Raw genomic sequence first — 16637 nt, 5'->3', positions numbered from 1 at the left:
TTTGACATGAAATAAATAAGCAATGTAATTGTTTTTTGAAGTATTTTGGCTCTCCCTCAACTTTTTAAAGGTCTATATAAACCTTTCCCCTCCAAAATTTCCTTTTAAAAAATGAAGTAAAGGCTTGCAGAGACTTACAGCAATTGAATGGGGTGCAGAAAATGCCTGAACACATGGAAAAAGGCAGTAGGTCTCCTAAATATGCCTCACAGCTAACAAATGAGTTTAATATTTTTAAAGGAAGAATCAGCCGTTTATGTTTTTGAAAAATTATATACTCCACCTGTAAATTGAGAACTTTATCTACACAAACACCGAAATCTGATCCATGGCAGAAATGCTCTAGGCTGGCTTTTCAGTCACTCCATCTCCAACTCACAGCAGCGGCAGAAACGGGATTCAGTCAGGCTGAAACTGGTTTGGCCTCTCTACACAGTTAATCAGCTATGTTGTTTCTATTGTTGTGGCAGCCTTCCAGAGAGCTCCTGGCCATGGCTAAGCGCTTTTGCTGACATCAGCCAAAGTGCCTAGGTGACCAAAGAGAAGGAAAGGACATCGCTGATCACTGTCTGTCCCCTTTTCCTTGTATAGGGAGTGGAGGGAAAAATGGGCAGCAGCGGCATGCCGTGTGCACAGTGCACTGGTTTGGATTAGAGCTGGTCCAGTAGTCTATACTAACCCCAAAGTGCAGGGCTGTTCTGTAGTTTTGTTGAAATTACTGAGCATTCCTCCACTTCTCACAGTATGGAGTAAAACCAGACTAACCGGTTTTGCCTTGTGCTACAGAGTGAAAGTCCCTGGACAGCATCTAGACATCCAGGAGTGACTTTGGATTGAACTTGGGTTTTTAGACCATTGTAGGTAGACAGGATCTAAGTAAAAGCGGAAGATCAAATTTCATGGCTTTCTTATCTATCATATGCCTAGGGATAGCTCGAGGTGAAACCAAATAAATAAATATCAAATTACCTTATAGAACCTTATTGGAATGGCTGTAAACGTTTTATGCACTTTCCATGCAAACAACATGATTTCAAAGTCAAGTCAGACAACCTTCACCAATCCTTGTGTCATGCTTTTGTTACATCTTACCTTATGAGTAGCTCTCAGAAATGATCAAATATTAAAACTGAGGGAACTAAATAACATATCTGAGCAGGTTTTCCGATGCAGAGCAATAGACAGGAGAAAAATCCTTGGCTTGAATATTGTTGCTGCCATAAATCTTCTCACTGGAAAATATGTAATAGTAATATTGACTTTTTTCAGAATTCTTGAATAGAGTACAATATCAACATTTGAATATTGCACCTTGAATACTCTAAAGGACAATACACATTCTAACTGTATATCATTAAACGTATATGCTATTATCTGTTTAGCAACAAATATTTAAAATCTTTTGGTTACTTATAACTATTAAGTTGCATATCAGCATTTTATATTCCAACATAACATATTTATTTATCACTGACATAGGCATTAATAGCAGAAGAAACCAGCAGTAAGTTAGCAGAGCAAGAGGAGGATCCTGAGAAGTTTAGAGAAGCACTAGTCAAATTTGAGACTCGATTTAATTTTCCTGAAGCAGAGAAACTGATCACCTTTTACTCATGTTGCTGCTGGAAGGGCAAGGTTCCTCGACAGGGATGGCTTTACCTGAGCAGCAATCACCTTTGTTTCTATTCCTTCTTTTTGGGCAAGGAGTGTAAGTATAAACATATTATTATGACTGTCAATTATCTCTGCACTTAGTTTTCAAACTGGTAAAAGTTAAAAATAACCACCTTGGTGGAATCTGAAATAATCAAGCCTCATTTTTGTTCTAGCCCTGATCAAAGGCAACTTTTATTTAACTAATTTCATAACGTACCCTAAGTTTTGAGGTTATGAAACAATATTGCACGCACTTTAATAATTATGATTTAAAACTTGGCTATGGTTTTATCTTATGAGTTCTTTGCCCTGACTGGCCACAAAGGATTCATTATGCTAAATATTGAAGGATATTACTTAATATCATAGCTTAAGGCTTGTGATTACAGGAAATCATGTGCTACACATTGCCTTGGATTTCTTAATTAATTCTGCAGAGAGGAAAATAAATTCATTAGTGGTTGTTGGTTGAAGTATAGTTAGTTCTTGTACATTTTTTAAAGAGTTTTTAAAAAAATTAAAATATTAATTCAGACCTGCTTTAAGATGTTAAATGTTCAATGCTCATAAAATTTGCTTGAAGAAGCACTATTTTACCAATCATTACAATAAAGCAGAGTGCTGACAAAATATTTAAATGTATTTTTGCTTTCTTTATACCATTGTGGTGACAACCTTGTATATATCTGCTTGTGGATTGGGTGTTTATGTGTGATAAATTCTGGATTCTTCCCTTTATTCAAAGAGTTCTTTCTCTCTTTTTATAATGGTAGTAAAACTTTCTATTCCTTGGGTTGATGTCCAGAAACTGGAGAGAACTTCCAATATATTTATGACTGACATTATCCGCATCACTACTCAAAGTAAAGAGCGTGATTTCTCCATGTTCCTTAATATTGATGAGGCATTCAGGATAATGGAACAGTTGGCAGATGTAACTCTCCGCAGACTACTTGACAATGAAATCTTTGAACTGGATCCAGGTTTACAAGATCCTACTCAGATCACCAAGAGGTAGGTAGTGAAATTCCCATTATTATTTATCAAAGAGAGACTACTGTTAAGTAGTATTTTTTCTTTGTGCTGTCTTTGTTTTATTAGTTTAGCTTAAATAAAGAACAGATTTGTTTAAGAGAGGGGGAATAAAAAACTGAAATAGCTTTTAAATTTTTTTAATCATGGTCTTTTGTTGTTGTTGCTGTGTGCCTACAAGCTCATGGATCAAATTGCGGGGGGGCGGGGGGGGGGGCGGGGGGGGGGGGTGTTGAGCGTCCCTTCCTTCCAGATTGAAGATATGTCACCTACAAGCTGTCTATAGTCAAGTGAAATGGCAGCTATTTTTTATTTATCTCTGTTGATATATAAAGTTAGGAGAATTTTTACATTGAGAGGAGCAAGTGAGGGAATGGAACTGAATCCTCTCCCCTACCTGCCTTCCATCACTTCAGGTATTCCTCTCCCCAATCTAGTTCACTTTGAAATTAAAGCTGAGATGACAGGGAAATATATTAGGCAAATGAGCAAGGAGGCTTTATACAGTCACATGAACTTCTACTGTAAAAAGTTACACATATCCCTCATGTAAATTGACAGATATGAAAATAAAATGAGAAAATTAGTCGTGTCATATATAGTTTGACTCTTATTTATTTATTTACTGTATTTTACCCCACTCTATCTCACCCCAAAAGAGACTCAGAGCAGCTTCCAAATTGCAATAATTCAATGCCACACAAACATACAAATACAATATACACATACATAGAAATCAGATTTTTTAAAAAAAAAATCATAGCATATAAATATATTAAAATCAACACAGTTCCATCACAGTTGGAGTAGAAAAATTTCCATTCCAAGCTTTTAGAACTATCAAAAGGTATACTTGTTATTTTTTCTTGTTTTTCTTAATTGCTTTACAAAACTCTGTTTACAGAAACTAATACCTGTCTGTTTTAAATGAAACACATTATTTTCTTTATACACATTAGTTACAGAACCTAATGTTGTCACCATAACATTAATAAAAATCTTGACATTGTGATTATATCTCACATCTTCAGTGTCACCCCTCACTAGCTACACCAGGTCCCATGGGAAGAAGCTCAAACTGTTGCAAAAATGCCAGGAGCATTTTGGGGCTTATTTACATTGGGCATTTAAGCTGCGATCAACCCAGACCAGTAGCATCCCAGACTGGTCGTCCTCAGCCTGTGGCAGGATGGATAGGACAAGACCATCACCTTACCATCCATGTTGCCGTTATTGCCCCAGACAACTACAGAGCTCCAAGAGAGCTCCAAGAGAGCTTCTGGCCATCATGAGCACTCTTTGCTTCCCACTCCCACTGTCCAGCAGCAGTGATAGTAGTGACATGGGCCGTATCAGTTCCCCTTTCCCTATCCTGATGAATGCAGGGCAAAGTGGATGGCAGTGGGAGCCCCTGTGGACAGCAGACCAGCCCTTATCAGATCATGCTGCCTAAACTGCTGGGCTCTTCTGGAGTTTTGGTAAAACTCTGGTGTATGCTCTTAACTTTTCCTAGTGTGGAGCTAAACTGGTCTAATCTGGTTTACCTCGCAATAAGGACCAGACATCCCTAGACTTCATGTAGACAGCCAGGAACAACTTCATAGTCAGTGTGGAACATAAGTATTGTGATCACTGCCCTTTTATATAATGGGCATTAGGCTTGGGTAATTCTACTGGAGGGCAATCCATTTTTGGTATCCGAATTTCGTTGGGTAGCCAGATCCGTTTTTGGGAGCTTCCCGAAAACTGACTAATAGAAAAATCTGTTTTCGGCTAGGCAGCCGAAAGATCCAGGAAGATCCAGCCAATTGGCAGCAATGAGGAACTTACAAAGCTCTCCTTTCCATTCCTGGGATCTTTTCATTTCTTTCTTTCAAGGGAGTCTAGGTCTGAGCAATGGGGTTAAGGAAGCATCCTTCCTGGGACCCTTTCCTTATTTCCTTTCAAGGGAGCCTGGGTTTGAGGAACGGGTTAGGGAAGCATGCGCTGCGTACTCACAAATAGAAGGGAAGAAACTGCACCCGGCAGCCATGTGGGCCATTTTGGCCAAAAAAAAAACCAAGGTGGCTGAGCCCTTACCATAATGGCCAGCTGAAGAAGCCAGATTGGCTGAAGAGAACTGACCAAACCGAATCTGTGAGCAAGCCTAATGGGCATTTGCAGAGATCTGGAGCACCGTAGTTTACACCTAAGCACACTGATATGCATTACAAGCTCTATTTTGGAGTATCCCGTTTTTCCTTATCCCAGTTTGAAGTCTTTAATTCGCCTTTCTACACCATACATCATTTGAACACTGTATTTTTAAACTGTCGTCAGTATAAGTATACCCATTATCTTTGAACTTGTTTCAACTAGCCTAGCTAGCTCCTGCCCTCTTCCTGAGTTTCAAGCTGAGGACCAGAGCAGGGCCCTATAAAGATCAGACTGTCACCAGAGACAAATAGCTCAACATTCCCCTAGAATGATTCGAAAACATATCTTAAATATCAAATAGATTCTTCTTTTTATAGATGTATTTTGGCAAAGTCAGCAAAAGATAACAGGAAGGGTCAGGACAATGGATGCAGTATGAATTTGGTATAAGGAGCCATTACATCTATTCCAGTTTGTTGTACACACCTTGTAATCTATATAATTTATGAACATATGTAAATGATGGGAAAATACCACAATCCGTTTATCAAAATAGAACAGAATCTTTAATTTACATTGAACATTTTTGACTTCTTATCAGCTGAACTCTGAATAAAGGTCTCATACATAGGCATTGTATAGAAATATTTTATATGCATTTGTACAATTTAATACAAAAATACAATACAATAGCATCCAGCCCATTTTAAAAATTACATTTGAATGTAGATGAAGGCTGGTCATTCACCTTCTCTTTTTATATGTATTTGGCTAAGAAGATTTTGCAAACATAAACAGAGACGTTATCTTAGTTTGTTTCTGCTTTGGTCAGAATGGAAAAATATTTTAGTGCTGAGCTAAGTGAAAGCTTAGTCATAAGAGCATATCTTTACATGTCTTGTTAGAGTTCTTTCTGCTAGGAAATGTTGATCATTAACACAATCTTGCATTCCTTTTGTATACTATTTTCCATTGTTTGTTTTTTAGTAAAATAGAGCAATCTATTGACATATCTCAGGAAGCCTTGCTTAAGAAAACCACAGCCTGCTCTGCATTTTTAAGTAATTTCCCCCTTGAGTTTAGCAAAATGATGATGCTAGGTACAGTTTCTTTATGCCATTTATCAAAAATCAAAAGAGAATCCTAACTTCTAAATGTGTTGCATCAGGACACGTTTGTTTACTTTGTGTTGTCAAATAGAGAACAGATGCCAGAAGGCACTCCTTGAATGTTTCTAACCCACACCTTGCATTGTTTCAGTGGCACAGAAAAAGAATTTATCAAAGAGAATAGTGTTCAGCAAGAAAATAACTAAAGTTGATTGACAAGTAGTGTGTTCCTGTGGAGAGCATTCCTGTAAATCCTCTATTACCTGACTTCTAAGGGATGGGATTGCGTGTGTCTTTGTGATTATTTAAGTGCGTATTTCAGAATCAATATGTTTCGAACTCTTGAGATTAAAAACAGATTGTGCACTAGTGAACATGGCAAACTAAAGTCTTCCAAAGGCATGGAAAATCAGTAGTCTGTTGGTTTGTTGTTGAACCTTTGAGTCATTTCTGCCTTATGGTGAACTGAAGGCAAAAAATGGGGTTTTTTGTTTTCTTGGCAAAATTTCTTCAGAAGTGGTTAATTTTTACCTTGAGCTTAATGTCAAAGTTGATCCTATCTGTTAAGTATGCATTTGATGTTCTTTTGCAAAGGAACGAAGAGGACACTTACTATTGTATTCAAATCCTTAGCTGCTTTCACATGATTGCCTGGGGACTGGGACTGTTGTTGGGCCAGACTCACACTGTAGTTTGGGGGGAAAAAGAATGAATTCCTATGCACAATTCATATGAATTACACATATCTTACTTGTGCAAAAAAAACAAACATGCAAGAACAATACAATATTTTAAATGAACAATTTTAACTAACATAAACTTTCCAGTATTTCAGTGGGAAGTGTGGCCCTGCTTTTGGCTGATGAGATAGTCAAGTTAATTTGAATGCTTGCTGTTGTGTGCCTTTATATCGTTTGAGATTCAGCTCAACCATAAGTCTAAAGTTTTAGACACTGGAGGACCACATCCAACCAGCAGGCCTTAGTTTGAGGACTCCCAATCTAAAAGCAGGATTTTTTTCCATGAGAAAGAGGTCCCATGTTGAAGGGTTTTCTTCTTCCTTTTGCAAAAAAATCTTGTTAGGACAGAGCCCAAAAGTAGAGGGAGAAAGTTATAACAGTCAGGCTGCCAGTTTTGTTCTCTTTGTACCCTGAAAAGTTGTACTAGCCTTGGGGAATAGAAACAAAATGAACTTATTCCACAAAACACCTCTTTGAGGCGAGGGAGCAAAATAAGGCTATGGGGCCATACCTTGCTGCTAAAGAGAATCTCTGTCCCTGGAGGATTCAAGAGAAGAATTCACATTTTTGTGTAATTTGTGGGAGATAGTTGCTGTAAAAACACAATGTTGTACATTTAGTCCATGGGCTGAAATATGCCTGCTGTGTCCTAAAACAATAAGGAATATATATAATAAGTCTATTACACATGAAATAAATGCTGGCCAGAATTCTGTATCTACTTTGGTTATACTGTATACTCTATACTTAAGTAAGTATCCTTCCATGACACCTGCCAACTTGACTGAAATGTCATTTTTATGTTCTCTGACCACCAGCAGAATGAATTTCCTAGACTGCTGATGTCCTGCAAAATGAACATCAATTACTATGTAGTGATTGTAAATATGAAACTCATTATAGATGAGTAAATTTATTGGGAGAAGGAGGTCCAGTCTGTCAGTGCTTAATTAGGGCTGGTTCTACACTGTCAGATAATGCAGTTTGAACTGCATTATTTATAATAATAATAATAATAACTTTATTTTTATACCCCGTCCCATCTCCCCGAAGGGACTCGGGGCAGCTTACATGGGGCCAGGCCTGATAAAACAAACAAATAACAGTAACAAAGCAATAAAACAATTATCCCAGTAAAAAACATCAACATCAATAAAAACAATTATTAAAATCAACAAGCAGGATACAGTGTTAAAAACAGGAGACTAATTCGTAGAACCCAGGCGAATGTAGAGTGTTACGAAATGAGAAAGGAAATCTCAAGTTGAATGGACAATAAAGTGCTGTATAAAATGGCAAGACAACAACAATGGGACTATTATGGAATGGACAGATAGATCAATCCAGCAACAACTAAACATCGAAGGCCTTTTGGAACAGCCAGGTTTTTAAGCTCTTCCGGAAGGAGAGGAGGGTAGGGGCCTGCCTGATCTCTCTAGGGAGCGAGTTCCAAAGCCGGGGGGCCACGACGGAGAAGGCCCTCTCTCTCGTCCCCACCAACCGCGACTGTGAGGGTGGTGGGAGCGAGAGAAGGGCCTCCCCCAACGAGCGAAGAGAACGTGTGGGTTCATAGAGGGAGATGCGGTCTCTAAGGTAGGTGGGTCCCAAACCGTTTAGGGCTTTGTAGGTGATAACCTGCACCTTGAATTGGGCCCGGAAAGTAAATGGCATTATTTGGCAATGTAGAACCAACTTAAGAAGTTAAAATAGAATTCTGGTTACTTCTCATGCAACAATACATCTGTATAAAAACCAAGAATCACTAATGTGTAGTTTGTATTTAAAAGGACAAACCTATTAGACTGATATAAATCCATTGACTCTATTTACCCCATGTACTCATGTATAAGTCTAGGAATTTTGTTAAAAATATGCTGGAGGCAATTTATCCACCTGTCAATGTGAATACTTTACCATAACCTTTGTGGGGGAAAAAACAATTTCTGAGTAGCGTGATGAAAGACAAGAGCTTCATTAATCACAGGAAAATTAACTTAAAAGAAGCACTAACTGCTTCTGTTTTTTTTTAAAGTCTGGGCAGGTAAATGGTGGCCAGAGGCTGCTGGTACTTAGAGTTGGCATTGGCGCTTTCCCTTCTCTCCGAAATTATCCTTGGCTTACCCACAGGTCATTAAAAAATAAATAATTTTGGTCCCCAAACCTGCCCTCAACTTATACATGAATTCGATTTATACATGAATATATGTGGTAACCATCTTTAAGTGTGATTTGGGGCCCTTCTACACATGTGCTAAACCTGGAAGTAAGCGGGTTAAAAAGGGGGGTGGCTAAATGATGTTTAACCAAAGTGCAGGAAAGATTGGGTTAAGAGCTAAAAAGCACATATTTAAAAGGTGCGCTTAAAACCCGATTCCGCCCGAAAAATGTGCACCTTTGCATAACTATATCCCTGCAGTGATTCAAAACATGTGCTTTCCTTTCCTCCCCCCGTGTCAACTGCTCCAGTGCACGTGCACTTTTTAAAAGCCTGAAACATCTGATCAGGCTGTCAAATGGACACACAGGTGGTTCAAAGGAAGCACAAATGAAGAGCAATTAGAACTCTCTGAAACTCTTTTCTTTTACACTTTATAATATTAAATAAAGATTGAATTAACAATTGGGAAAGAGAGAGATTCCACGGAAGTTGTTGTTTTTTTTAAAAAAAACCCTCAGTTATGTGCTGAACCTCAATGCGCACATGAAAATTCACTTATATTTATATTAAGATATTCGCATGTGCACATATATGGTCCAGCAGATAACAGAGTTAATTTTTTTAAAGAAAAACTTCCGCCAGATGTTCCCTGTCCCCCCTCCATCTTGATCTACTTCAAAGTAAGACTGTGAGGACAGCAGGGGACCATTTCCCAGGAATGACAGGTCTGTGTGTGGACCTGCCGTCAGGTCCCGAGATTTTAAACCCACTTTTAAAACCCGGATTTCGGCACTGTATGGGAGCGCTCTCAGTCTGATACAATCCTTAATCGTAAAAAAAGTTGATACATATATCAATTGTCCCCAAAACTATTAATATGGCACTTCATTTTTAAATGTTGTTGTGAAACAGCATTGGTGTTAAGTTTCAGGTTTGAAATACATTTTGTTCTCCTCCATCGTTCAAGGGATCTTGATTCCAGAGCCAGGAATGAGTACTTCAGAGCTTTCTTCAGGTTACCGAAAAAAGAGAAGCTGCATGAAATTATGGACTGTTCCCTGTGGACTCCCTTCAGCCGTTGTCACACAGCTGGAAAACTGTTTGCCTCTGATAGCTATATCTGTTTTGCCAGCAAAGAAGATGGTTGTTGTAACGTTCTTATTCCACTTGTAGAGGTCAGTCTTATATTTCTCATATCTTTTTGGTATAAAAACCATATTTTTATGACCAGTCACTCTGCTGTATATCGTATTTATTATCAAGCAAGATTTACTCATTGAAATATAATTGGCTTCTCTCCACTGAGCAATAATCTTCACCTTCAGGACTTGGTGGATTGAGAGGTCATAGATAAATGACTAAAATAAATACATAAATAAATAAACAACGTTCAGCTTTCCAAAGCACATTCAGCAACATTATTATCACACATTAATATCTGAATTCCCTTGTACAACCTTTTGCCAGTGCATAATGCTCATCCTGGATTTTTACTACCCTTTCAATGCACGTGTACAAGTGGCATTTCTAAAAAGTGGCTGTGAAGATAGACCTTGGGAGATGACTCAGTAGGGCACTATTTCTATGGACAAAGAGTCAAGAGTTCAGGCTTTTAAAGCCGATTTCAAATTATCTTTGATTTTTGAGAAAATAATTTCTTTGCAACATAAGAAATTCTTGAAGAGTCATGTCTGAATTGCCTTGGGTACATAGAACTAGGGTTGTTCTTTAGATCTAAGCTATGGTGTTATTACTGTTAAGGCTACCACAAATGTACTGAAGATAAACACAGGTACTTGCATGCTGACATCAAATGGGGCTTTTGTGCTCTGTTAATAAAGATCGTGTAAGTATTTTGTGCTATTCACATACATATTATACAGCATTTTCTGATTTTTACTTCTAGCACACGAGTACCAAGAATGTCTTCCAAGTGTTATGGATGAATTTGTTATTGTGTGCCTTAAAGTCATTTCCAATTTATAGCGATCTTATGATGGTTTTTTTTTAGCAAGATTTGTTCAAAGCGGGTTTGCCTTTGCCTTCATCTGAAGCGGAGAGAGTGATTTGCCCAAGGTCAACCAATGGTTTTCCATGGCTAAGTGGGTTTGAACCGTATTCTCCAGAGTCCTAGTCCAGTGTTCAGACTTCTACACCATGCTGGCTCTCTACGGATGAATACATTGTATATATTTTATTATGACAGGTGGCCAGTATTGAGAAGATGGAGGACACTAGTCTTCTTCCTAACCCAATCATCGTTAGCATCAAAAGCAAGACAGCCTTTCAGTTCATTGACCTGAAGGATAGAGATACCCTGGTGGAGAGTCTGCTTCTGAGGCTGAAACAAGTGAGGGCCAGCAATCCAGCACTCCGTAATAGTTCAAAAAGCAAAGATCCGGTATGAAATGTTTGACTTCTTTTTAACCTGGACATTGGGCGTATTTAACTAATATTCTTTAAATTAAAAGAAAGGCTTGTGTTTAAAACAAAAATATTAATAGCTGTGTTGCCTTAAGATTAAGTGCATATAGGCTGAGACACTGTACCAGGAGGCATATCTCCCTCATGTAACTATAATATATCTCCAGTGCACCCTCACCAAAACCCACTTTTTCTCTGTTGCACTCTGTGCTACCCAAACGGCAATTTCCATGTGGATGGAGATTGAGGGAACCAGGAAAATACCTAGGTGCGTTTCTGCTGTTACTCCTCATCTCCATCAACATTCTCCAGAGGTCTCAGCACTGCTGCCATCATTTTGCTTCTAGGGTTGGGGATGAAGCCATACTTTTCTGTTATATTGCATGCTGTCTACAAAGCAGGGGGGGGGGGGCTTCAGAAGTTGTTCAGTAAGCCAGTTGCATGAGATATGGCTCAGCCTGGCATAAATCTTCATGCGGACCTACTACACTATACTGAGATCTGCAAGATTACAGTCGTTGTCTGCTGTTAAACTATTTTATTGTTTTTAGCTGTTACTGAATCTAGACTGTACTTGCAATCAAGTCAGCTCTGTTTCCTTTATTTATGACAGAATTTGCACTCATCACATACCAACTATGATTTTGGGGACTTAGGAATAGTAGCTTCACAAAACAAAGACAGGGATGAAAACGACAGGAATAATAGACACCTGCTGAATGCAGAGGCTCTAAGTTCAGCATTTCATCCTCCTGCAGCAGATGGACTGGACTTTAGGATGGTATGTAAAAAAAATAATTTTAAAGCAAATTTTGAAAGTAGGTTATTAAAAAAACACAGTGAGCTCAGCACCTTACCTTCTGTAGCATCTAAAGTTGCCACCTTTTAGTTTGATTTCTAAAAGCAAAAGGAATTTCTGGTAATTTCGTATTTGGGGGAAAAAAAGCCTCTTCTGGAATTAAATCAGGCCAGGGATGTTGCCAAAAGTAGGCAGATTTCCTTCCCTCCCCATGTTCCATTGAAGGGGTTACCTACACACCATGATAAATTCCAGCCCTAGACATATATAGACTGAAGTCCTGGAGAGCATAGTGAAAAGGTTCTGAGACACTGCTGAATTGTAGTGCAAACATTCTGGATTGTAAAAGTTCTGAACTGCATCTCCATTCAGCCTCCACCATATTCACAGTCCAGCTGCTGCATCCCCCCTCCCAAGACCCATTTAGTGACGGTGAAGAGTGGGCGTGGGGGAAGGATTGGAAAATGGCCTGGCTGTGTTTTTATACCAAATGCAGCAGACCTATGATATCAATCATTGAAATCTTCCAGGGTTCTCTAGAGGTCTCGGTGAACCTAGAGTTACACATTCATGACTATTTCATAATCATGATCTATACATAGCCATTGGTTTAGGGGATACATAGGGACCAGGAATGTCTCCTGGTCTTTACTTACCTGGCAGCACCCATTGTGATCAAGATTCTATTCTCTCGTGGTTCAAAAGACAGCTAACAGTTCTACTCACTGCCTTATGAAAATATGATGAGGACTTGTGACAGGGGTCCTAATCCTGCCAGACACTCGGGAGATTTTAATATGAGGATAGGAATGTTAGCTGCTTCTGAGCAACAGGGGAACAGGCACCCATTTATTGCAATGGTTGCTGCCCAGTAATTGGGGATTGGGACAAGATTCACTGTATAGCATTGTAACTACAGTGCTTACACATTCATAACTTTCGAACTGGATTCCAGCCATCATTCTGTGTTCTGGGTTTACGGAGGGCGGAAAAGAATACCAACCTCAACAACAACAACAACACTGCAAAAATATACACTGACATATGTTGAACTTATGTTTGTATCACCAACAGGATGTCAACACTAATGTGTTGACTACCATTTTGATAAATTTGTTTTGAATATTTTCCACTTTTTGTCAGCTATTCTTGGACCTTCTGTTTGAAGAAAAAATAGGATATACGTATCTGTATTACATCAAATATAAAGAAGAGATGTTTCATTTATTTCTGCTGCCCTGTTTGTGATTTGAATAATGAGTTGAATTGAACAATCTGAATTGAATAATGACCTACAGACTTGGAAAATGAAAAGCAAATTTACAAATGTTTTCCTATTTCAGTGGACCTGCATACCTATTTGCCAAGATTTGGGACTACTGTTGCCCACTACATTCCACTTTTTTGTCCACTAGTCTATCAATACAAAGAAATACTTTTATTTTAGTGAGATACCATTTTCTTGCATTGAGACTTCTGTTACTATGATATAACTAAAATGAATCTCTTGGCTTTCAGTCTAGGGAACAAGTCAAAGAGAGTCTGTGGAATGATCATTTTGCTGAGTATGGCAGAACAGTCTGTATGTTTCGAACAGAAAAAATTAGGAAACTTGTTGCTATGGGAATCCCCGAAACTTTACGAGGCAAACTGTGGCTCCTTTTCTCAGGTGAGAGCTCTCTATAATGACTTTCAAAAGAGAAATAGGCAGCTTCTTGGTCACTTCTTTGACTTACTGAAAGAAGAAAGCAGAAGAGATTGTTCTCCATCACCCTCTTTTTGGGGACTTGAAACGAGAACAAGAAATGGAATAGATTCATGGTTTCATTTCCATCTAATACAAATAAAAACCTTTAGTGAGTAAGGCACTAAAAAAATCAGTTCTAGTTCACATATATAATACTATGTAGACCATGGGTAGACAAAGAGGCAGCTCATTAGTTGTTGAGGACCCTAGAAAATCCCTAAAAGTACCCACTTTATTTTAAAAAAATCAGTTTTCCCTATGAAAACTCTCCAGAGAGACACCCCCCTCGCGCACAGGTGCAACAGTTTCCTTCCTCTAGCCCACTCAAACTTTGGTTTTTTTAAAAAAAAAAATCAGGCCAATATTTACACACACACACACCCACCTGAAAAAAACAGCCAATTCTCCAGAAAACTTTGTCCCTTTTCAGAAACACTTTGAGTCCTCTTTGTGGAGAGAAAAAGTAGGGTATAAACGTAATAATCATAATAAACCCTGAAAAATACCTCCAAATCAGGAAAAATGGCAACTGCAAGAGATTATATATCTATCTGGTGTGCCAAATATATGCTGATGTAACCTTCCAGGCAGGAATGGGGAAATTGCACCCACTTTCTCTGCCCACCCTTTGTGTAAAGTAAGGATAGGAAGATAGTCCTCTCGCTTAGCTACACACCCAAAGTCCTCTGCACAGTTCTTCAAAATGAGAAGGAGAATCACCCCTACATACCTTAAATGAGGGAATACTTAGGGATTGTGAATATAAAAATTAACAACACTTGGGCTATACATTCGTAACTGACTAAAGTAAATTCTGTCCCTTAACATTTACTATCTTGTAAAACTAAATATATACTTCAGAATAGTGTAGTGCATGTAACTGAGCAGATATTGCTAAGATCTTATCTTTACAGGCTTAAGACTTCCAAGAAATTTCCTTTGTGACAAACAGGGTTTTTTAGTGTGGTTAGTTATGACTTAGGCATACAACATGGGTGTGGTTACATTTATTCCTTTGAAATTGGTTTTAATACAGGGCATGGGTGGGCAGTTGAGACCCCTTTAGATGTTTTTGGGCTACAACTCTCATGATGCTTCTGATGCCCTTCCACACAGCTGAATAAAATCCCACGTTTTCTGCTTTGAACTGGAATATATGGCAGTGTGGACTCAGATAACCCAGTTCAAATCAGATATTGTGGGATTTTCTGCCTTGATATTCTGGGTTATATGGCTGTGTGGAAGGACCCTGACTGTGCTGGACAATGCTGCTGGGAGTTGCAGTTTAACAGCATCTTGCAGACTATGGCTGCCCATCTTTGAAAATCTTCTTGATGTCTTACACATGCATAAGTTCCCCTAGACAAGATTTTAAATATTTTTGTCTGATATATTTTCTGGGCAAACCCACAATATTTTTGAGCTTCTCTATAAAAACATTTCTTTTTTTGTAAATAAATGCATTTTACTTCCATTAAAATATGTCTTTTGTATATAAATCAGTACATTGGAACAAATTACATATTGTAAATTTGTTTTTAGTTTTGCAAATTCAGAAGACATGCTTGGTGAGCTCAAAATATGCTTTCTGTGCACAAAGCAGTAATTTCTATGCGGTTGATACTGGTATTTTATACACAGTAGACTATCCTCAGCATATAATATTACTTTTTGTGTAGAAAACAGTTCTTTGCTGTGATATGCTCTTTCCACAGAAAAACTACATGTACCTTTGTGCACATAATTTTTCCTGAATTATGTCCTAGACAAAATAGTACAAGGAGGGCTCAACAATTGTTCAGAAGCCCTTGTATTCCTACAGATTAGAAGGGAATTGCTGAAATTATTTGTTTTATCATGTAGGATTTGATCTTCTACATCCGTATTTCAGATAATGTTTGCCCTTAAAAATATATTGCTGCATGCTTCAGTATAATTCAATTAAGGGATATATTAGCTATGTAGAGTTTAGTTTCATAGATACTAGGAGAGACAGCATCATCACCAAGGTGCTTTGGGAAAATAATGTGTTTATATTTCATTAGATTCAGCTTTATAACTGGCCTTCTGTTTTGCATTTACCTCTGGTTCAGATGCTGTGACTGATTTGTATTCCCATCCTGATTATTATGAGAATCTCGTGGAAGTGTCCATGGGCATGTGTTGCATAGCAACGGAGGAAATCGAGCGAGACTTGCACCGTTCATTACCTGAACACCCAGCCTTCCAGAGTGAAACAGGCATTGCTGCCCTGAGAAGAGTGCTAACAGCTTATGCACATAGAAACCCCAAAATTGGCTATTGCCAGGTAAAAAATCTGTACATAAAGCACATATTTAAGAATTGTAGGCTTCAGGAGGAGTCACCGGTGGTGCAGCAGATTAAACCGCTGAGCTGCTGAACTTGCTGACCGAAAGGTCGTCGGTTTGAATCCAGGAGCGGGGTGAGCTCCCACCGTTAGCCCCAGCTTCTGCCAACCTAACAGGTCAAAAACATGCAAATGTGAGTAGATCAGTAGGTACCGCTCTGGCAAGAGCGTAACAGTGCTTCATGCAGTCATAGACCTTGGAGGCGTCTATGGACAACACCAGCTCTTCGGCTTAGAAATGGAGATGAGCACTGACCCCCAGAGTTGGACACAACTAGACTTAATGACAGGGGAAACCTTTACCTTTACTTAGGCTTCAGGAGCTTAAGGAAGATTGGCTAAGATGGATGGGAGCTCACTAGAAAAGCTCCATCGTGATTCCTCATCTCTCCAGTTTCTCTGTGTGAAGTTTTTATGGGCCACAAGGATGAATATCAGTTCACCCTCTTAAAACAAGTGAAATTTAAA

The 16637-nt window shown here is 38.6% G+C and overlaps 1 protein-coding gene across 3 annotated transcripts in view; it reads left to right on the top strand.

The window, feature by feature from the left end:
* Window positions 1-16637, top strand: part of tbc1d8 (TBC1 domain family member 8) — a 48000-nt gene that overhangs the window by 18793 nt on the left and 12570 nt on the right. For 2 of the 3 annotated variants that reach the window (XM_062975381.1, XM_008121265.3), the window contains exons 4-10: window positions 1480-1708; window positions 2430-2670; window positions 9799-10006; window positions 11038-11232; window positions 11869-12036; window positions 13573-13723; window positions 15895-16109. In XM_062975381.1, coding sequence (XP_062831451.1) covers window positions 1480-1708; window positions 2430-2670; window positions 9799-10006; window positions 11038-11232; window positions 11869-12036; window positions 13573-13723; window positions 15895-16109 — 1407 coding nt within the window. The remainder of the gene's footprint in view (window positions 1-1479; window positions 1709-2429; window positions 2671-9798; window positions 10007-11037; window positions 11233-11868; window positions 12037-13572; window positions 13724-15894; window positions 16110-16637) is intronic. The other variant, XM_062975382.1, reaches the window with a different exon arrangement.

The sequence above is a fragment of the Anolis carolinensis genome, chromosome 3, assembly GCF_035594765.1.
Source record: "Anolis carolinensis isolate JA03-04 chromosome 3, rAnoCar3.1.pri, whole genome shotgun sequence".
NCBI lineage: Eukaryota > Metazoa > Chordata > Lepidosauria > Squamata > Dactyloidae > Anolis > Anolis carolinensis.
The sequence above is the reverse complement of the archived record's forward strand: the minus strand, read 5'-3'. Positions and strand labels throughout refer to the sequence as shown.